The following is a 23,270-nucleotide window of genomic DNA, read 5'->3' as shown; positions in this document are numbered from 1 at the left end:
TTGGAGAGATACTGAAGCGAACTGATGGAGAGCAACATGAGTCAGTCCCTTTTATTGGCTCTCCGTCAAGAGCGAAGACGAAGAATTGTCGGCGTAGAATATTCTATGCTTATGATTATAAGGTACAGACAATCCGGCGAATAAGGATGAAGGCTAGAACACGCGACACATTTGATTTGATAATCACTTCATAAAACGTAAATAATTTACTCCTCCAGGAATATTCTCAGCTTCTAGAAATGGTAAGACCAGGAGCAGATTACAGAGTTGTAAACCATGAGAATGCTTGAATTTTTGACCTGCTTACTTCGAATTGGTAGGAATTATCTTATTAGTCGCTGCTATGGCAGGGTACCAATTAAATATTTGATAATATAACCCTATATTCTGTTGCCTATAATAAAGTTATTTTGATTTTAATTAGTAGGAACTGCACATGTGAAGGCTCAAATTGAATATGTTAATAGTCAGTATTATCGACGAGAAAGGGCCGATTCTTACTAGCGAGTCTTCTGTAGCAATTAAGTTGTAACCGCGTTTGGTATGAGCAATGTCCTTTCTTATTCGACCTGGTTTGTTTAACGGTGGAATTCAGTTCTCCTGGCAGTGGGTGAGTGTTTGGTCGCGGTTAGGTTTTTTAGCCTCGGTCTTGTAGCCTGTGGTTTGCCGTGCCTTTGTGGTTTTCATTCATCTTTCGGTTATTTTATTGCATTTCTCTATTCTACTTTTCCTTCTTTCCTGCTTTCGATGCTAAGCGAATAAACCTACTATTGTAGGGGGGTGATGTGATGTCTGCAACAGCATAGCTATCAAGAATGAATAATTAGAGATGTGGTAGAAGTCAATAATTCTAAATTTTCACGTCCCTTTCAATTCAGCAGCCTAAACTGTATGAAGGACATCAGTGTTGTCTATAGTGAAAGTGGTAAGACTGAGAACGGTTTTGGGACTCTGGCGATACTTTACTCAGAAATAAGGCAAACGTTTTAAATATTTTCACGCGATTGCCTCAAGTTGCCAAGATATTGAGATTGTAATGGATCCAGTTATCGAAAACACGTTACACAAATCGGGGATCCGAAAGTTGATGTGAAAATTATTCTGTTTTTCTTGTGTGGAAAACTTTGACTTTAAGGCAAAGTTTCCATCGGTATCGGATCCAATATTACAATTTATTTTATATTTGTTTAAAAAAGGAAAAAAAGAGGCAACAAAATTTTCGTTTGGTCCCCCATCGAAGTACTACAACATTCAGCAATGCTTAACTTTAAAATTAACTAAAAGGGATAAAAAAATTAAGTGGTTCGAGGTCGATTGTAGGCGATTATCCTTAATAGGCGAGATAACAATAGCAAACAGCTTCAAAGGCAGAGACAAGTAGGTTAGCAGAAGATCATTAATGAAGAACGGGAGAGAATGTACTAATAATGGAACCCTGGGATATCTCCGATAAAGAACAAACGGGTGTTGAGACGCAATTGTTGGAGGAGGCTCTAATTTCTCTGTCGAATATGTAATATCTCAGTCTAGGGGGAAGAGGAGGGGTATGGTGTGGTCAAAGAAATCAAACTTTTTGGAGAAACCAGCTTATATCTTGTGCGCATCCTTTTCTTTCATTCACTGATTTAGTGGCAATTCAATAAACTCCAATAAGACAAAACATAGCCTTCGAAATACTTCTTGAAAATTTCTGTCAAAAAGCAAAGGAGTGATATTTGACGGTAATTTTTAAGGAATGAATTTAACCGACCTCCTTATACTTGTAAGGAAAGGTACTTTTAGATAGACTGTGTTTAAAAGTTAAGGAAGGGGCATTTATCGGTAAGACGAATAGAAGGGTCATAGGGCGAAAATGGAGCGGTTGTGTTGGGACCCGAACCGAGAGACAGGGAGGAGCTTACATACTGAATTAAAGAGGTGGGGGCATATGGATAATTTAATTATATTTTGTCAAGGGGAAGGGTCGTTCAGGAGCGGGAGGTCAAATACCAATCGTCCAAGAGCAGCTTCAATATTTGATGGATATTGGGAATAAGCATTCTAGATTAAGGTTTTTGCAACGAACGTAACCCTTTAACGTTGTCTTCATTATCTGCGCTTCCTGTAGGTCAGCCTCTAATTCGTCATTATTTATTCAATAATCACTACTAGACAACGTTTACTTAAGCCTAGCTTAGATAATAGCTAATTGTTCTTAACTCTATAAAATGGGTGACTATTATATTATTTGGCTAACCCGACCTTCTCTGTAGTCTACTCTACTGTGTATGTGATTATAGATATACATTGATCTTGCCAATTTTGGTAATACCTTTTGATTAAGAAAAAATTGCGTCCACACTAAAGGGGTGAGAAAGTTGAAAATTTACTTACTTAACCTAGTTAAATGTACCTTATTCTAACTTAACCTAGCTTAACCAAACGTACAATAAATACTCAACTAATAAATACAATAATCACATTACAATCACCTGTGCTTAACCTCTATCTATCTCTACTAGGCCAGGAGTATCAAAGAGGATGAGGATTTTGGGTTTTAATCAATTAGTGGGTTAGGGTGGTTCTCCGTTCTTTTGAAGAGCTTTTCTAGTAGACTGAGAACGTATTCTTGTAGTGCTTTCACTTTCGCTCGCCAATACGTTTCGGCGTTTTTACCGACCTTTTTGATTTGCCAGTTGTAAGAAAAGCCGCTACAGTGTCTAAGAATTTGGTGTTCGAATGCCTCACATTCTATCTGGTGATCCAAGTTGGTGCTCCGTAGCAAATAATGGGTCTTATTTGATCGAGCTAGATCAGCTCACTGTGGTGTTCCCGATTATCATTTTTAATCGTTTAGCTCTAGAGCCTAAATATCTACATCTTCTCCCAAAGATGCAGATTTGCGTTTTTACCTCGTTTATCTTAATTTCCCAATTACGGAGATCTATTACACAATGTAGTTCTCAACCGCTTTGGCTGCCTTGTTGGGGTGGAGGTTTGATGTCAAAATAAGCATCTCATCAGCGAATTGAATCAGGTTAACGCCATTATCGGGTATCGGAAGATATTATAGAAAATCAGATAATTTTATTCCAGCGTGTCCTCTTGTCACACTGGTTCATATTCAACTTGAATGATACTTTCTCCATGCAATTCCAGATAAACTAGGAGGAATAATTGGTCTGGTAATATCTATAGAAGTTTATATGGTCCTTCGATTTTACCAATTAAGAAAATTTCGAATTTAGTTTTATCTGATTAACTCGATTCTATTGTCATTTATATCTATTGCACTTATTTCATTAACATGAATTGGAGCATGTCCTGTAGAAGATCCTTAGATTCCAAAAGATCAACTCTAAACAGTGCTTTACTGTGATGAGACAGGCAGGGTCAAAAATCGCGTGGTCTTCATTGCTTCACTAATATCGAAGGAACTGAATTTTTGTGTCGCACGAAATGGTTATTGAATGTAACCAGTTAGCGCGGAAAGCAGTCCACAAACAAACGTGAGCCTCTCCACCACTTTCCACCGAATTGGCAACGAATTGAATTGAATCTCGCCACCTCTCAGCCTTGATGAATGTCCGAAAATAAAGGGGATCAATGTAGGCTCAGAACACTACTTCGTTGGTATACTGCTTCGAGTTGGAATAAAAAGACCGCCTAAAATCCTCTTTGACAATCAGGTGAGGGTGGAAACTGAAGTCATTAACAACAATGTAGGCGAACAACTACACCAAGTGGTTCATGAACTTAAGCCCAAGGTGTAGCATAGCGATTCAATGCTTGATGATTAGCAAGGTAGCCTTATCTGTCCCACACCTAAAAAGGGGGATATTGTGCATTGCACCAATTATAACAAATCGTTCAATTAGTCCCGGGCCTAGCGTAGAGATGGCGCTAATAATGCCATTTATATACCAAGGTTCAGAAGTACCAACCTTCAGATAAGATCTGTCAAAATTTGATGTAATTCGAAACATAACCAAGAAAGCTATAGTGGTTAAAGTGACGCTACCTTTGCAATCGTGAATAAATGGACCAAAACGAGTTTCGTATGTTGATAAAACATTGTTTTCTAATGGAAAAAAAACATTGTTCAAGCTCAGCAATGGCTTGAAAAACATTATCCAGACTCTACTCTGTCGAAAACAACCATTTGCCAGTGGTATGCTGACTTGAAACGCGGTCGTGCTGATACAAATGATGCGGAACGTTCGGGTCGGCCAAATGAGGCAGTAACTCCTGAAAACACCATGTAAGTATTGAAAATCGTGATGGGTGACCGCAAAATGAAAGTGCGCGAGATAGCTAAGATGGTGAACATATCAACTGGAAGTGCATTTACTATTTTGCACCAAAAATTGGCTATGAAAAAGGTTTTTTTCAAATGGGTGCCGCGTTTGCTCACAATGGAACAAAAGCAACAACGTATCAATGATTCGAAGAGCTGTTTGGCACTGTTTATTCGCAATAACCAGGATTTTTTGCATCGATATGTGACAGTGGACGAAACATGGATTCACCATTTCACTCCGGAGTCAAGTCGGCAGTCAGCTGAATGGCGTACGACCGGCGAAAGCCGCCCGAAGCTTCCAAAAACACAACAGCCGGCCGGCAAAGTGATGGCGTCCGTATTCTGGGATGCGAATGGTATAATCTTCGTTGACTATTTAGAAAAAGGAAAAACCATCAATAGCGACTACTACATAGTGTTATTGGATCGTTTGTAGCCCAAAATAGCGAGAAAACGCCTACACATGAAGAAGAAAAAAGTCATCTTTCATCAAGACAACGCACCGTGCCACAAGTCAATTAAAACGATGACCAAATTCAACGAATTAGGCTTCCAACTGCTTCCTCATCCTCCGTACTCGCCGGATCTGGCCTGCAGCGACTACTGGCTCTTTGCGGTTCTCAAAAAGATGCTCCAGGGAAAAAGATTTGGCTCAAATGAGGAGGTGATCGCTGCTATTGAGGCTCATTTTGAGTCAAAAGACAAATCGTTCTTCAAACAAGGCATTGAAAAGTTAGAGAAGCGCTGGAATGATTGTATTACACTTGAAGGAGATTATGTTGATGAATAATAAAGAATTTTGCCGATAAAATGTTGTTTTCATAGTTAGTCCCGGGACTTATTGAACGATGTGTTAGGGTGGTACACGTTGCTGATTACCATCTATAAGATGTTCTCTGCCAACTTTCAAGGTCAGATTATACCAGATGATTAGGACATCTTCGGCCCATATCAAAGAGGCTTCAGTCCAGGCAGCAATAGATAAGGTTTTCTTTGTACGGTAATCGATGAAAAAACTGTTGGAATATGGCTATCTATTGCATCATCTTTTTAAGGAATTTAAGGCCGCCCATGATAGTATAGCGAAGGTAAAATTGTATACGGCCAGTAAAGAATTCGGCGCCCAATCATGCATTCTTTTTAATCTGGCAACGGAAAAAGTGATTCACGATGCTGATGTAGATGCGAGAGGTGCCATCCTCTTCAAGACCACCCAACTACTGGTCTATGCTAACGATATTAACATTATGGGAAAAATAAATAACAACAGATCAAGCAGGCAGCATTTCGTGCGGGATCTTGGTCAGTCCCTTTATGAAGGCAAGAGAATTTTGGCTCTTACATGAGGATAGCCGATTTCGTAGACTACATAATGCCGAAATCCATGTTGCAATATCATGACCGTTTTATTGTGGATAAAATCTACGATGGGCGGGTCATTTAATCCATATGGATGAGGATGATCCAGCCCGAAAAGTCTATAAGGACACACCCTGCCGGAGATGGCGCGATGGCATAGGTCAGGACGCCAGATAGGGATATCGAATTGGTGGATTTCGGCGCAAAACGGGGATGTCTGGAGTTCCTTATTAAGACAGGCCTAGGTCAGATTCCTGCTGTTGCGCCGTTGATGATGATGATGGTGATTATGACAAACAAAAAATATATAATGATTGGTGATCTTTTAAGTTCCAATGATGTCAAGTCTATGTGCACATTTAGCTGTTTTCCATTGCGCTTCCAAGTGAATTGGAGACAGGTTAGGAGAAAGCGATCATTTGGATGGATATCTCCAATTTTCTGCTGTTAGCAGAGTTTAGTTCTGACTTATGTAGGGCCACGGCTAAATGAGGGTTTTCGTGGCTGTGGTGAAAGCCACCATTAGTTGCAGTTGGTTTGCAACAGTAGTTGTATTGTATGACTTTTAATATTCTCCTTGGATGTGGTATTTTTCAAGTAATTCGAAGTCAAGTAGTTAGTTGAATTTTCATTCCCATTGAGGCGAGTATCGTACATGTATAGATGGTTGCTATTTATCTCTTGGTGGGGAAAAGTGCGTCAACCACACCAACGCGCCATCGTTCGTGGTTGCCTCAAAATGCACTTTAGCTCCATCCAGGACTTTCCGTGACGCACGCATTCCTTCATTACTGTTCTGCGCCAAGTGCTCTTGGATTGACCCAATCTTCGGCCAGGGTAGATTTCATTCTTCCTTGATGTCTGATCTGTGCATTGCCGACTGGGACCGCTATGGAAAAATTGAAATGCCCATTTAAGCAATTCAATGACTGAAATTCCTATTTAATCGCTTGAATGCATAGAGAACAGCAACCTCTGAGTTAAGGGCTATGCTTATCAGCGGGGTTTTCTGCGCAGTTGATGTATCTTCCAGAATGACATGAGCCGGGAGAGTTCATCCTTCCCGTTTGAGGGTTGTCTGACGGCGCCTCCGCAGATGGTGCAGAATCCATACTCAACTTTCAAAGAATGCGAAATAAATTTTAATGCGTTTCCGACATTACGCCTTTCCTCAGTATCTATGCAGGGAGGGGACTTGGGCTTCTTGCAGATGTTGCTGGAAATATCATAATCAGGCGATTAGGTTGTCATATTCGTACGGTTGTGAACTCGTGCTGATGCTACATTTTAAGGAACGGCATGTCGGCGTGGCCGCTGCACGGTCTTGCAATTTCTCCGCTGAAACCTATAATTTCTCCATTATAGTCAACAATGGTCATCTGATGACAGCGCTAGTAATTTCCTGGTATTAAGGGTTCGCTATAATGCAGGGGAGAAATTCGTATGTACGGCAAACATATTTCTTGTCGAGAAGAACGGATTATCTTCGTTACACTTTAAGCATTAGTATTACGACAATCGTTCAAGGCAATCCTGGTGGTGAGAGACATCAAGAACCAAATATAAGCATGTTATTGGTAAATAAGTGCCTAAGAATTGTAGACAAGATATTTTGCCTAAGATAGTAACAAATCAGGAGCAATGGGAAAATTCTATAAGAAAAGTGATGGAATATGAACTAGGAAGACTATTTCAGTTCCTATGGTACCAGATAATGAAGTCACTTCAGATCAGTCTCGTCAGGACTCGGGTCTGATCGGCCATGGTCTTAGACGATTCCCCCTGTATCACGACCAACAAGTCAATGTGTGCCGCCACTTAGTACTTAGAGTGGCATTGGTAGACCTGATTTATTAGAAGAGCGTTATACAGTTTTAATACTGTTATAAATATTTTACCGCAAACCTATTTACATATGTTACGATGTGGACATGGCGATTATTAGCGAACAATTCAGAGGAAAACATGGCCACGGATAAAAGTGAAGAGTGCGCAATTTAGACGGCAGGACCATACCCGTTCGAAAAAAAATGACCGCAATGGTAATGGGCACGTAAGAGCTAGAATTAACGGTATTCATGTCTATAGTTGCTACACTCTGCGAAGTTTCCGAGGAATACATGAGGACTGGGAAGATCATAGTCTTGTACAGTAAGAGCTTTGACTCTATGGTGAGATGTTTCGAGCGGAACAGTTTTTGTAAGCTGAAATAGGCTCTGTTGGCTGACAACAACCGTGCGCGGATTTCATCACCGTAGCTGTTATAGGTTGTGATTTTCGACCCTAGATAGGAAAAATTGTCAACGGTCTCCTATCCTTATTCTTCCTGTTTGACCACTGCGGTTTGATGTTGTTGGTTGGTTCGTCTTCGGTGCTGACGTTGTTACCATATATTTTGTCTTGCCTTCATTGATGTGCAGCCCAAGATCTCGCGCCGATTGCTCGATCTGGATGAAGGCAGTTTGTATGTTTCGGGTGGTTCTTCCCATGGTGTCGATATCGTCAGTATAGGCCAGTAGTTGGGTGGACTTAAAGAGGATCGTACCTCTTGCATTTACATCAGCATCATGGATCACTTATTCGAGGGCCAGGTTAAAGAGGACGCATGATAGGGCATCCCCTTGTCGTAGACCGTTGTTGATGTCGAATGGTCTTGAAAGTGATCCTGCTGCTTTTATCTGGCCTCGCACATTGGTCAGGGTCAGCCTAGTCAGTCTTGCTGGAAGCTTTTTCTTCGCTGGACCTGGTTCTTGCTAATATCGGAAGTACCAATACCTTCCGGAAAGGAAGGATAGATTCAGTGGTAGATTTCATAAGCGGTGTATTGATGAGGGACATTTTTTTTTGGGGTAGGGTAGGTGAATGCATTTACGCAAACAGTGTTGGATTCCCGATTCGGTACGTCGTTGGACTACCAACTAAACACCTCCCCAGAGAGCTAGCCTGGAACCGTTTGTCACATTACTTCGGGCTAGTCCCCGAACTCTCGATGAGGGATATTATCTGGCGAGTTAGTGAACAGAACATGCATAGCGAATATAAAGCTATACAGTTTAGTATAACGGAGAACATGAGAAAGGGGCATCCGAAAGACATAAAGTTATGCCGGACGAAAAAGATGTTTGACGCGGAAATGCTCACCGAGATATTTAAGGATAATTCCGCACCAACAAGTACAGCGAGTGAAAATTCAGAGCAAATTGTCAGAAACATGGTCGCAACCATGTGATGCCTCTATGTCAAGGCGCCGAGATAATGCTCACCGTGATGCAATGCGAAATCAGACGACTGCGTGCCATTTGACTGCAAGCGAGAAGAACCTACCAACGCGTAAATGATGGGCAGGAAATTGCACAGAGAAAGGCGAGGTACAAAACTAGTCGAAGAGAGCTGCGGAAGGCGATCTGCGAAAGTAAACAGAATTCCTTTAAGGAACTCTGCGAAGAGGCCGACATCAACCTGAGGGGAGGAGCCTATAGAGCGGCAATGGCTAAGTTCAAAGGAACCAGAACGCAGATAAAATGCTCTGTTTTATTGCGAAGAATAGTGCCCACTCTATTCCCATAGCAAAGCAATTGCACTGTTGAGACCGAAAGAGAGCAAGAAGGATATGCCAAGTATAACAGAGGATGAGCTTACTATTGCCTGCGAAAAGGTAGGGGCTAAAAAGCACCCGGGCTGGGCGGAATACCGGAACGTAGCTTTGATGGCGGCGATAAAAGCAAGAAAAGAGTGGGTCGTTTCCAGTTTCAGTGCCTGCTTGGAAGAGGACACCTTTTCGGCTCAGTGCAAAAGGCAAATGCTCTGTTACCAAAGAGTGGTAAACCACTTGAAGTGCCATCGTCGTATCATCGCATTTGTTTGCTTGACTGTATGGGAAAGTTACTGGAGCGCATTATAAGCAACAGGCTGCTTCAAATTGTGGAGAAAATATGTCCACAGAACAATACGGTTTTCGCGCCGGTGGATGTTAGCAGCGCAGTAGTCAATTTGGAGGAGGAAGCAATTGCAGGTATAAGGTGGCAGGGCGGTATCAAAAAATACTGTTTCATCTTCACCCTCGGCGTGAGGAATACTTTTAACTTAGCGCAATGACGGTATATAATAAGATTCTTAAGCCAGCTGAATGTTCCCACGTATATTCAGCTAATCGTCAAGAATTATTTCGTGGAAAGCACTTCTATGACACCGACGTAGGCCCAGATGAATATTTGATAACCGGCGGAGTGCCCCAAGGTTCAGTGCTGCGGCCACTGCTTTGGAACGTGATGATCATGTGGTGAACATCAAACTTCCGTGACAAGCTACTCCTATCTGCAATGCAGACGGCATTGCAATTGTTGTAGTAGACAGACACCTGGAGAATGTTACCTGGGCATGTGAGACATCGGTTAGGTTGATCAAGGATTGGTTGGTATCACATCGATTTGAATTGGCGGAACACAAAACCAAGGCTGTACTGGTCAGCAACAGTAAACTGAAAGAAATTCTACGGTTTCGTATGGGGCAGCTTGTAATGTTGAGTCCAATCCTTTCATCAAACACCTCGGCGTTATGCTGGATCATCGATTGGCCTTCAAGGTACACTTGAGCTACGCGGGCGATAAAGCAACGAAAGTTGTTGGTAGCCAGAGTGTGTTCGTTCATTTTACTGTATGCAGCACTTGTTTGGACAAAAGTCCTTAAGGTTCAGGCGTATAGGAGAAAATAATCTTCAGTATGTCGTCTGAGTGCGTTAAAAGTCGTTAGCGCATTCCGAACAACGTCAGACGAAGCAGCTTTCGTAGTCTCGGGAGTGGTGCCCATTGATATTTTGGTTGATTTTGATGGGATGACTATTCAATTGGAAAGCACGTAGTAACCATAATGCTGAAGATCGACGACGAGAAGAAAGAGTGCGCACAATTAGGGGTGGCGGGAACTTTGGGATAATTCTCACAAGGGGTAGTGGACGATTGCAAATACGCATCTTTGGATTATGCGCAGCCATGGAGATGTCCTATATTACTTGACCCGGTTTCTAATTGGACATGATGGGTACCGCAGATATTTACATCGTTTTGGAAATGACGATTTTCCCATCTGTCCTGAGTGTATAAACGAATACGAGGACCCGGAGCACATAGTCTTCGTATGTCCGAGATTTACAAATGAAAGGGAACAGCTTCAACTTCTCTTGACAAGACCCTTACAAACGGAGATCCCAAGAAATGTAAAACGCAGTTATTGGCACCATAAGCTGTACTCAGGAGGAGCTTCGAAGGTTAGAGCGCTAGCGAAAAAGTGGCAGGGAGGGAGCAACGCTCACCGTAAGGGTAAGCCGGTAGGACTTTAATCCATCTCGTGATGTATTGCCTCTAGATAGATCCGTGAAGCATAGCGGGTGAGGGGAGGTGATGCTTTCCATATCTATAAACAGAAAAAGAAAAACAGGCAGACATCGAATCGATTCTAGTAACGCTTCGTTTTACGCAAAACCTTAAAAAACGCTCAATTAATGACGATTTGCCAAGGCAATCCTCCCGTTACATCTTAAGCATTTTGTCCAAGCCGCGAATCATTGGAAAGGCTCGCAAGAACCAAATCTGGTAAATAGAGGGTAAACAAAATGTGGGAAAGCTGTAGCTCTATTGCTTGCTTCGTTTCAGAACCTCTCATGAGAGGGTAGGTACGAGCGCGAGTTATATCATATATCCAGGGTTATCTACACTTTCTATGCGAAAGATCCTGGCCAAGCTGGTGTTCTATGTGTTAAGTATATTTATCGCAAATCAAATTAAACAAAAATGAGACCACCAACTACAGACACATTTTATATATTTCATGTCCTTTATTTTCCCATTCAAGATAATATCTTTACATGGAGTATTACATATATATTTTGAACTCTCTCTCTAGTGGCGTAATAACAAAACAATATTAGGTGCGAACTTTTAAGACACATTCACTACATTTAAAGTAAGTGAAACTGACACAGCACAGTGTTTTTCGAAAAGGACTCTGTGACAATTTTGTGATAGCGTAGAGAACTCTATTTCCTACGCCTAGTGATTAGCAGTTTAATTTTAAAATATTCTCAAAACTACAGTTGATCATATAAAATTTAGTGAACGTTTCTGTTATTGACTGGGATTTTTCTTCTGCAAATTTTCACAATCCATGCATTTCTCATTTTCCACGTTAGCAGTTCAAGAAAGAAAATGAGGATACAGAGCAATAGAAGCATCGAAGTTAACCAGAAAGCTCCTTTCAAATCAAAGTAAGAAATCGGATTATGCGCCGTAGAACTCTCTGAAGCCGGTTCATGTAAGAAAGTTTTGACCCAGTGAGTGACCAACCCCCCGGAGAGACAGTCTTGAATAATCAGATCAATTGTGGTGACCAAGTACGAATATTTTGGGTAGAAAATGTTTTGCGGTGAGCTGAACATTCTTTCTTCCAGGCTTTTAATTTGCGTCTTATTTCGGTTGCGGTGATTGTAGTAGTCAATCTGGATATCTGTAGTCAGAACGACTCCCTTATATTCGGGATCTTGCATCTTTTCGAAATACTCCCAAAGGCTCATGTTCATTAAGGCAACGCGTCGCCTGATTTCTGGGAAATCTGAAAACCACGGCAAGCAATCTTCAGGCACGAATAGAGTGAAACCATTGTTCAATAAGGACATCAGTGTTAACACTTGCGGACGCGGTTCACTTTTTTGGAGATAATGGAAAAGGGCACCTTGGTAGGCACTTCTGAGAACCAACCAACTTAATGTCCAAACCATCAGTAGATATCGAGCAAAATTGCGTTTAGGTAGTCTGTAGACGGGTACTCCAGTTGAGATGGTGAACATGTTTAAATAAGGTGAATCATTGCGATCTCCTATGATGAAATTCACGACTTTTTTGCTGAAAAATCGTGCAACCGCTACTAGAATAATAGCTGCGACGTAGGTTCCGAGGGTGAGGTACCAAACAGCGTGTTTGAATACGAAAAATAACTTCTCGAAGGATGAGTAACACTTCCGGGCGGGGATGGCGAACACAACAGATGCCGAGAAATAGTTTGTACTTGCTGATATCCTTGATGGCCGTGTGAACACGTATCCATGTGCGCAGATAGTAATATTACCGTGTCCATTGAGAATCTGAAACGAGAATGTAGAATATGATTTAGCATTTAGCATCATGGAAGCGGTAGAAGGTGGTTAATGCCTAGTGCTTCCAATTGTTGAGGCCATTCAGGTCGACAGTATGGTATCCTTTTACGAAAATGCAATTCACGGAAAGGATTGTACCAGCAAATATTGTATGAAGGTGACACTAGACGGAGGAAATACATACAATTCGGCAAAATGGGTCCTACCCAAAAGTTCCTAACGACGTTTGGTACACATAGCTATTCGCTGCTATTGTCGATAGATACTTGCAGGAACGAAGGCTCTGGTGTGACACCGACGACGGATTCAGGAAATGCATTGCCTCCTCAAATTCCGCTTGCATTAAAATTGGGGGTCATTTAATTACCTACAAACCGGTCATCAAATATTTAGGACTAATTACAGACGAGGATGTCTTGGGTAAGGACGATGCCGAACGCAGGAGAGCTGCGGAATACTTGAAGACTTCTTATATCTAGACTAGTGAGTTCGAATTTACTGTAAGCAGTCTCAATTTTCATCATCATCAACGGCGCAACAACCGGTATCCGGTCTAGGCCTGCCTTAATAAGGAACTCCAGACATCCCGGTTTTGCGCCGAGGTCCACCAATTCGATATCCCTAAAAGCTGTCTGGCGTCCTGCCTACGCCATCGCTCCATCTTAGGCAGGGTCTGCCTCGTCTTCTTTTTCTACCATAGATATTGCCCTTTCAGACTTTCCGGGTGGAATCTTCCCCATCCATACGGGTTAAGTGACCCGCTCACCGTAACCTATTGAGCCGGATTTTATCCACAACCGGACGGTCATGGTATCGCTCATAGATTTCGTCATTGTGTAGGCTACGGAATCGTCCATCCTCATGTAGGGGGCCAAAAACTCTTCGGAGGATTCTTCTCTCGAACGCGGTCAAGAGTTCGCAATTTTTCTTGCTAAGAACCCTAGTTTGCGAGGAATACATGAGGACTGGCAAAATCATAGTCTTGTACAGTAAGAGCTTTGACCCAATGGCGAGACGTGCGGAGCGGAACAGTCTTTGCAAGCTGAAATAGGCTCTGTTGGCTGACAACAACCGTGGGCGGATTTCATCATCGTAGCTATTATCGGTTGTGATTTTCGACCGAGATAGGAGAAATTGTCAACGGTCTCAAAGTTGTATTCTCCTATCCTTATTCTTCCTGTTTGACCAGTGCGTGTTGATGTTGTTGGTTGGTTGGTCTTCGGTGCTGACGTTCCCACCATATATTTTGTTTTGCCTTCATTGATGTCCAGCCCAAGATCTCGGGCCGCCTGCTCGATCTGGATGAAGGCAGTTTGTACGACTCCGGTGGTTCTTCCCATGATGTCGATATCGTCAGAATAGGCCAGTAGTTGTCACATATGGGCGGCCTGGCCTTACTATGCTTCAGGTTGAGGTTGCATAATTCGTCAAGTCCGATCTTACGATCTCTCGAACTCCCAATGGGTTTTAAAGCATATATTAAAATAATGCATAACACAAGCGACATTGGTCGGGACAGACACAGAAAGCCTGCAGGTCAAGAAGAGCCTGCACGCTTTTTTATATTCGGACTGGGTGTCTGTGGTCAAAATGGAACAGACGTAAGCGGAGAACGTGTACATTTGAGGTCCTCCATTGCAGTAATGACGGCCGACATGTTGATAGGCTTCGACGTCAATGTAAGGTATACGCTTTGGGCATCTAGGAAATCAGTAAAGGAGGTGAGTCTCTCTTTGATTATATTATTGACACAAACATACAAATTGTTGGTGTATAAAAGAGGCAGTCAGTTCGATTTCCATTTTCCCAGCTCAGGGGACTGTGACATATGGGAGAAGTTCCTTGATATTGTCCTATTTACCAACACTGTGGATTTCAGGGTGTAGAACAGGAGAGTGTCTGACTAGAGATCCTATTCAGATGACAGGATACTTTTTAGTCTAAATTTGGTCAAGCCACCCAGAAGAAACTCCCCAGTGCGCAAATTGGCGAAACTCGCAGGACAGACGAGTTGGAGTCAAAGGTCGAGGTCTGCGCACATGTGATTTTCATACCGGAAGAGCTAGAAGGATCCAGGAGTGGGTGAAGGTTGTGTGGTATGTTAATAATTTGGTGATATTGGTGTTAGGTATGCTTCTCCCAGTTTTGAGTGAAATCATGCAAGGAACGGTGGGAAAGGTAGGTCTGGGATGGACGGAGGAGGGTTGGGCGGTAAACGAACAAGATTGATTTTTTTCCTCAAATGTAAAATATCTAGATGTGACCCTCGATCTTGAGTTAAATTGGAGACTGAACGTAGAACTGAGGGGTGAGGAGGCCCGCATAGCCTTCTTCGCCTGCAAGAGGAATTGGGGTCTCCGGTTGTTGATTCTCTAGATGTACACAACCGCTAAGCAAAATATACAAAATGCAATTCAAAAAATACAAAGAATTGCGTGTGCGGCTGCCAGTTGCAGTCCTGACCAACAGATGCGCTCAATGTACTCCTGCATCTCTTCGTCCGAAGCTCCACATTATATACGCTTTAGTGAGCACTGCTGTCAGCCCTACAGCCTTAGTAATATCCTGCACTGTAGGCGTCCCCAACGGATTGCATTGTACGCAAGGCGAACTTCACGACCAACTGTGTTGTGGACTTTTCAACTAGGGCGGAGTAGAAGACCGGCGATGTGTTGGAGAGTTATGATGCAATATTCTTCACTAACATATCAAAGATGATCTGTGGAGCGGTGCGGGAGTTTCCTTGAGTGTAGCCAAGTCGAACTTTCGTCCAGGATCTGCTAGTGTATTCCAAGAGGAAATACTGGCGATACTGAAAGCCTTTCAATGGAGAAATGCTAAGGCATCTCCTTTCCGATTGCCCAGTTTTAGCTGAACCCAGGGCGCGGATGCTACGTAAATCACCCTTTGAGGACCTCATGAAGATCTTTAGTGACACGGTGGACAAGCTGTTATCCATTGTGAATGCTACACACCTGCTTTGAAGATCTGTGCCGACCGGACTCTGCTCCTTTTGGTCTTACGACGTAAGTCATCTTCTTAGGAGTTGGTGGCATAAAAACGGCGCACAAAAGCACTTAGTAGGGTTCCTCGAAGCGACCACTGATACTTACGACCAACCTACCCTATCTGTTGAATTTTGTGTGCATGGATATCTCTATGTGCAGCATGGTAGATAAGAGAAAAACATCTACCTGTAAATACAGATTACTAGTAGACTTAAAGCAATTAACCTATATGGACGATGGAAGGACGAGTAAACAATCGGAGCCGGGACTTAGAACCCCAGCACTGGCGGCCTTTAGGACTGCGAAACAGGCTACCGCCCGATATCATTCAAGTGCCGCTTAGCCACCGTGGAATCCGATGCTTTAAGCAACTTGGAAGGGAAGATATTCCTGTGCAGTACATCACTCCCTAGAACAGTCACAATGAAGGTGTAAGAGGAGGCGCCTAGAGAAGAACGGCAAATTCAAACTGTATTAACAACAAGCGATAGTTGAATCCTGGCGACTACCTACTCAATCTGCACTTGAAGACTTACTGACCAACAAAAGTCGGCAAGTTAAAAAAAATATCTAAGCAACGGCCAGTCATTAGTAGTAGTGGGAAAGTGAGTTTGATTTGAATTACCCGCAAATACTGTATGTTCGTTGAGAATCTGCTTTCGTACAATCGGAAGCGAACCATGTAAAGCTTTGGTAGCAATCTATGATTGACGGAATTGATAGATGGATCGACGATGCACGCCAGCCCTGCGGTTACCAGGTCCTAGGAATATATTAAGCCCACAACCGGTGAAAATAGCCGTCATCACCATGAAGGTGTGGCGCGGCAGGATTCGCAGCATTCGAAATTTATTTCGAATGTTGCGAGTGCGAGCGAATAGATGGCGCGGATCTATCCACTTTGCGTAGCACGCCACGGGAGTGGAGGACCGGCGAGAAAAGTGTGCCATGAGTTAGGGGCAGAAAAGAAACGGATGAAGCGAGACTTCTCTTCTGTCTCTAACGTTTGGGAAATGAGGTATCCAAATCTGAACTCGTGACTTAAAACTAAAAATATCGTTTGTAATTATTCTCTCTTAGAGATTTGCGTGGCGTTTCATCCTGGCGGATGTCAGCTTCCCCATACTAGGCGCAGACTTCCTGTGTCACTATGGATTGCTGGTGGACTTGCAAAACAAGTCTCTTATAGATTCCATGACCAACCTTAATTCGTCGGGACATATGGTATCTCACCCAGGCAATAATCTTTCCGTTCTATTAGAAGACATTACCGACTCTCGTGTTCGGGCACTTCTCCAAAAGTTCAGCCAGATTACTACCAACTGTAGTCTCTCCAAACCAGTGAAGCACAATGTGCAGCACCACATTATCACTACTGGTTCCCCGATCTTCTCGAAGGTGCGTCCTCTACCATCTCAGAAACTGGCAATTGCACGGAAAGAGTTTGAACAACTCGTTCAACAGGGTATCTGCAGGCCCTCAAACAGCTGTTGGTCTTCCCCACTGCATATGGTCCCTAAGCCAAACGGCGAATGGCGCCCATGTGGGGATTACAGAAGGCTAAATGCACAGACTGTTCCTGACCGATATCCAATTCCACTCATCCACGACTTTGCGCATCACCTCGCGAATTGCCGCATCTTTTCGACCTTGGACTTAACCAAGGCTTATCACCAAATCCCAGTAGCTCCTGAAGACATTCCAAAGACGGCAATATGCACACCCTTTGGACTCTTCGAGTTCACCCGGATGACTTTCGGATTGTGCAATGCGGCGCAAACCTTTCAAAGGTTCATTCACTCAGTCCTGCGAAACCTTGAGTTCTGTTTCGTATATTTGGATGATGTTTTGGTCGCTTCTTCCACTGAGTCTGAGCACTTAGCCCATCTCGAGTGCATTTTTCAACGTCTCCTTGAGGCCGGTTTAGTCCTAAACGTTGAGAAATGCAAATTCCTTCAACAACAGGTGAGATTCCTCGGCCATTTCATTTCCCCTGAAGGAATACAGCCCGACCCAGACAAGGTGCAAGCGATAACAAGCTTCCCGCGTCCAAAGACAGTGAGGGAGTTGAGGAGGTTCTTGGGCATGCTGAACTTCTACCGTCGTTTCCTGCCCAAGGCCGCCCATCTCCAGTCCATTTTGAACGCGTACTTGTCTGGCCCCAAAACTAAGGACACACGAGAGATCGTGTGGTCTGAAGAGGCTATCTGCGCGTTTGACAAATCCCGTCAACAACTGGCTGACGCTACACTCTTGGCATTCCCTCTGCAAGATGCACCCCTAGCCGTTTTTGTTGATGCCTCTGACATCGCAGTAGGTGCTGCCCTTCACCAAAAGGTGGACCAAGTTTGGCAGCCGTTGAGCTTCTTCTCGAAGCAGTTGAATCCCGCTCAACGGAACTACAGCACCTACGATCGCGAACTGCTCGCCGCATACCTGTCCATCAAATACTTCCGTTTCTCCCTAGAAGGCAGGCCGTTCACAGTGTTCACGGACCATAAGCCTCTCACGTTCGCTTTGAAACAGAAGCCCGACAAAGCGTCCCCTCGTCAGCTTCGACACCTGAGCTTCATAAACCAGTTCACGTCAGACATCCAGCACGTGTCCGGGAAGGACAACATTGTTGCTGACGCTTTGTCTCGTGTCTCCGAAGTTAACATCCCCGCCTCACTCGATTTCTCGGCTATTGCCAAGGCGCAAGTGGATGACGCAGCACTTCAGAGCCTCAAGTCCAACCCCAAATACAAATTTCGGGAGTTGCCCATCTTCGGCTCAAACCTCTCGCTCTGCTGCGAAGACTCGGAAAAGGGACCTCGGCCATACATTCCGGCCACATTTCGCAAGGAAGTGTTCCACGCAGTTCACGACTTGGCGCACCCCGGCATCAGGACAACAAACCGGTTAGTCACCGGAAAATACTTCTGGCCCTCCATGAACAAGGATATCAATTCCTGGGCCAGAGAGTGCATCGCATGCCAAAAGTGTAAAGTCTCCAGGCATGTAAGGAAAGAAGTGGGCTCATTCCCCCGCACTACCAAGCGTTTCCACACCATACACCTCGACATAATAGGGCCTTTGCGCGACTCGCACGGTTATAAGTATTGCCTCACAATCATCGACAGGTTCACGCGGTGGCCTGAGGCAATACCTCTGAAAGACATTACGGCGCAATCATGTGCTGAAGCCCTCTGTCGAGAGTGGATACCTCGCTTTGGCGTCCCTGCAGTGGTCATCACTGACCAGGGAATGCAATTTGAGTCCACCCTTTTCTCCGAGTTAGGCAAACTCCTTGGTTTTAAACGCCAGCGGACTACTGCATACCACCCGCAGTCCAATGGGATGCTAGAACGTTGGCACCGGACGCTGAAAGCCGCCATTATGGCACGCGACGACCCGTCCTGGACTCAAGTCTTGCCTCTCGTCCTACTCGGCCTTCGTACAACCCGCCGAGAGGAATTTGCTGCCAGCCCCGCGGAGCTGGTTTATGGGGAGAACCCAAGACTCCCAAGCGATCCGGTTTTCGACAAGAGATCGGGTCTCACGGAGTCGGGGTTGGTGCGTCTGCTGAGGGACAATCTCCGACGCATCAAAGCGCCACCACCCACTCGACACTCGTCCATATCTGCTTGTTCGCCCAAGGAACTGGACACATGCACGCACGTGCTGATCAGGACGGATGCCGTCCGGAAGCCGCTGCAGCCTCCATATGAGGGCCCGTACCGCGTTCTCGAGCGGGGAGAACATTTCTTCCAGCTCGAGATCGGTGGACGCAGGAGGGCGGTCTCTCTGTCCAGGCTGAAACCCGTGTCCGCCCCGAAACAGCGTCGTGTCCGTTTTGTGGATTGACGGCGAACGAAGTTCCGGGATCAGTCGCCGAAACCCCTAGGTTTCATCTGGAGGCGGAGTGATGTGGCGCGGCAGGATTCGCAGCATTCGAAATTTATTTCGAATGTTGCGAGTGCGAGCGAATAGATGGCGCGGATCTATCCACTTTGCGTAGCACGCCACGGGAGTGGAGGACCGGCGAGAAAAGTGTGCCATGAGTTAGGGGCAGAAAAGAAACAGATGAAGCGAGACTTCTCTTCTGTCTCTAACGTTTGGGAAATGAGGTATCCAAATCTGAACTCGTGACTTAAAACTAAAAATATCGTTTGTAATTATTCTCTCTTAGAGATTTGAATGCAGTTTTAGTACGACTACCCCACTACAATGTCAATTAACAAAGTGTTTAATTAATAAAGTTAAATTCAAAAATAAAATTGGTTAAATACTTAAAAGGTATAAAGATCTAAAGAGTGCATAAAACGGTCTTTAATATCTGGAACAGCCATTAATGCCATACCAAGGTTGTATAACGTTATACAACCAAAACTTGGTTGAATTCTGTCACAACGTTGAAATTATCAGCAGCTCCACAAGACTCAGCAAGATCGTGGCCAGGGAACATAGAAGCCCCTCGTACCTTTAAAAATAGGATGCTTCCTAAAAGGAGTATTCTCCTGAAGTTCTGGCGTTACTAGTTCGGATGCATTTTTTGCAAACAAAAATGGGTGGACATTTGGAGAATATGTAGCCCTAGTCGCTATTAAATATCGGATTGAAAAAGTGAGTTTGTGAGTCGCAGGGCGGCGACTTGGCATAAATCCAACTAAAGCTAATCTAATATATTCATCACCGCCGAGTTCTACTACCTGCAACATAACGGACAAATGTTACCTTCTTTCAATGTAAAGTATTTGGGTGTGATCTTGGATGTTAAGTTCAATTGGAGACTAAACGTAGAACTGGCGGTTAAAAAAGTTGCTACAGCTTTCTATCCTTGTAGAAAGTGATTCATGGAAAAATGGGGGCTTCGCAGTTTTATTTTATTTGACCCTCCCTTCTGTTGGGCATAGTCAGCGCTGAGCAGGGAATACAGTTGGACCAGGCTTAGCAGAATCGAAAGAGCTCCGTGTACGGGCACTACTGGGGTACGAGGTCTTATCAAGCAGACGTCTTCAATGTAGTTCTGCACATCCTTTTACTCGACCTTCACATTAAATGCATTATGCAGTGTTGCGGGCTCACGGAATTAGGATATTGGACTGCTTGACCTTACATAGCAACATCGGCCTGCTATCAAGAGAACTTCGGGCAATACAAACCTTACTTTTACTTGTAGGTCCAACTAATTTTGGTAATTATGAGAATTTATTCGAACTTTTCCAACGACACGTGCTGCTAATAAAAATGCACTTCTTTTGCAATTGCCCACTCATAGCCAAGCATAGCTAGAGCCAGGCAGATTTTCAAATTAGTTTGCTTCTTGCTGAACAGTTTGCATCCCTATTAATCTCCCCGTTATGGCAAATGGCTAGTACTTTGAGTAAAGTCCTGAAAGGGGTAACATATCTATGTACTCCAATTTGGTAGAGAAGTTGTGGATAATGTGCTTATTATACCTTTTAATGAGAATTCGTACAGGTGAAACTTTGTCCATAGTGAGTTGTATGTCCTAAAAATTCTAAATTACAAAATTTCCTTACCAATGCAAGTGCGCCAGTGGCCGTACCGTTCTGCAAAATATTCCCGCGGTTAGCTGCACTGAAATCGAACCGCAGACTGAAATTCAATTTTCTCTGGATGATGCCTAGGATATTTCCATCAATCCCGTCAAGGATATATCTTCCTGGTTCATTTTTAATGAACATATGGGGTGGATTGTGCCACGTAACTATCGTGAATGGACAGCGATGGATATTCCGTACTTTATTCGGGAAAATAGTTACATTCAAAGAAAACTTTCCATCCACGAAGGAATCATGAAGAACTGGTTGGGTGTCCTGGCATTGTGTCTCCGTGAAGGGGAAATAGGTGTACATATCAATTATTTCAGAATCAGGATCGGCTCTCCTTATTAAAATGTTCACATTCGTTATATACCTATTGTAGCAGTCCAAGAAAATACGGTTCAGAGTAGCTTCCATGTTTCCCTCTAAGTTTTCGGAGATAATAATCAGAAAGTAGCCATCAAAGTTGACCGAACGTTTAGATAATCTCTCGTAGATTCTTTGGAAGGATCGGTAGTCATCCACAACTAGCATGTTGTATGTGCTTGGCATAATTCGTTTGGGAAGATGTTCATGCCAATGCATGTATGAAATTGCTCCACGAATACGAAAAAGGATCTCGTTTACAAGGTAGAGTAGACTGAAGTCATCTCCGGATTTTCTGGAAAGAATCTGAATATCTGCCTGATTTGCAGTGAAGAACTTTTGGATGACATTGACAACCGCCTCGGATAACGATGTCTTGTAAGTAGGCTTTCCAAATAGGTCTTCACAAAATCCTTCGGTGTGCAAAGGTGCAACTAGAATTAGTAATCCCAAAATAATCCGCATTTTGGGCGAATTTTTCCGTTGGCTTCTCGGAACTGACTAGTGGTATTCCTTTATAAATTAGAGCTAGTAATGGGTCTGTTTGTTTGATGTCCTTTGAATAGAGAGGATATTCCTTTTGAAAGCACCATCGATTTTCAATTATTTCTGTTTAGGACAATAGCTCTCAGATAAAAGCCCATGAGATAATTACTTTAATGCAATTTATTTGCATGCCAATGTGGGTGCTTTTTATACGTATGTAGATGCACACATAATTGAGCACTTTTTAGAGAGTTTTGAAATAATATTCTTTAAGGGGGTCATTCCGACGACTAGCAAATTTTCCGAAATTTGAAGTCACTGGAAAATTCTAACAGAGGGAAAGTAAGGTGTTTTAGCACGCCGCTTAGCGTTCAACGAAGCAAGGATCAGCCGTTCCGCACGGCGAATGAGAAAAGAGATAGGCCAAAATTTCAGGAGGGAGGAGTATTCGGCCTTACAAAATTCAAAAGAAGAAATGAAATAGATACTCTAGGCACCAGCAATAACAACTTAGTGGGACCCAAAAATTCAATGGCCTAATTTACACGTGTACTTTTAAATAACTGGTGTCCCTCTTTTTTCCTAAACGGTTCAATGGATTCTAACTATTCCCAGTTTCACTTGGATATAACTCGCACTCTTGGCGTGTTTTTGTGAATAAATAAAGGAGCTTTTTCCATCTGTTGCCATTTACGGTTACGCTGCTCCCAGGGCAGAGGCGAGGCAGCGTCTGGTAAGTTGCCTCTGCCCTGGACAAAACCGTTAGTCTCTATTTTTAAATGCTTGGGTGTCATGCCTCGAACCAGGGATTCGTTGACCGAAAGAGGTGAGAGTAAGTTGCTCCTCATTTAGTCCGGTCTAACATCAAGCGGATGTAGACTTAGGATTCCTCACTATCCTAAACAATAATTGATAAAAGTAGTTCCCAGGGCGCAAAAAAAGTAAGTAAAGAAGGATAAAAGGAAACATTTGACTATGTCGCCAGAGACCCGTCTGTCTAAAGACAAGGAGGCTGTAAACCAAAAGCCATAAGCGGAAAAGACGAGGAAACGACGAAGGACTAGACCATCGGTTCTGCT

At 43.5% G+C, this 23,270-nt stretch overlaps 1 protein-coding gene across 1 annotated transcript; it reads right to left on the bottom strand.

Moving 5' to 3' along the window:
• Nucleotides 1–721: 721 nt before the first annotated feature.
• LOC119658096 lies at nucleotides 722–22,170 on the bottom strand. Its single transcript, XM_038065361.1, has 3 exons — nucleotides 21,316–22,170; nucleotides 11,977–12,770; nucleotides 722–806 (listed from the first exon to the last, which is right to left on the bottom strand). Exons 1-3 carry the CDS (start codon nucleotides 22,168–22,170, stop codon nucleotides 722–724), a joined length of 1,734 nt encoding a protein of 577 aa, XP_037921289.1.
• Nucleotides 22,171–23,270: the final 1,100 nt, after the last annotated feature.

Source organism: Hermetia illucens, chromosome 5 (assembly GCF_905115235.1).
Source record: "Hermetia illucens chromosome 5, iHerIll2.2.curated.20191125, whole genome shotgun sequence".
Classification (NCBI taxonomy): domain Eukaryota; kingdom Metazoa; phylum Arthropoda; class Insecta; order Diptera; family Stratiomyidae; genus Hermetia; species Hermetia illucens.
The sequence above is the reverse complement of the archived record's forward strand: the minus strand, read 5'-3'. Positions and strand labels throughout refer to the sequence as shown.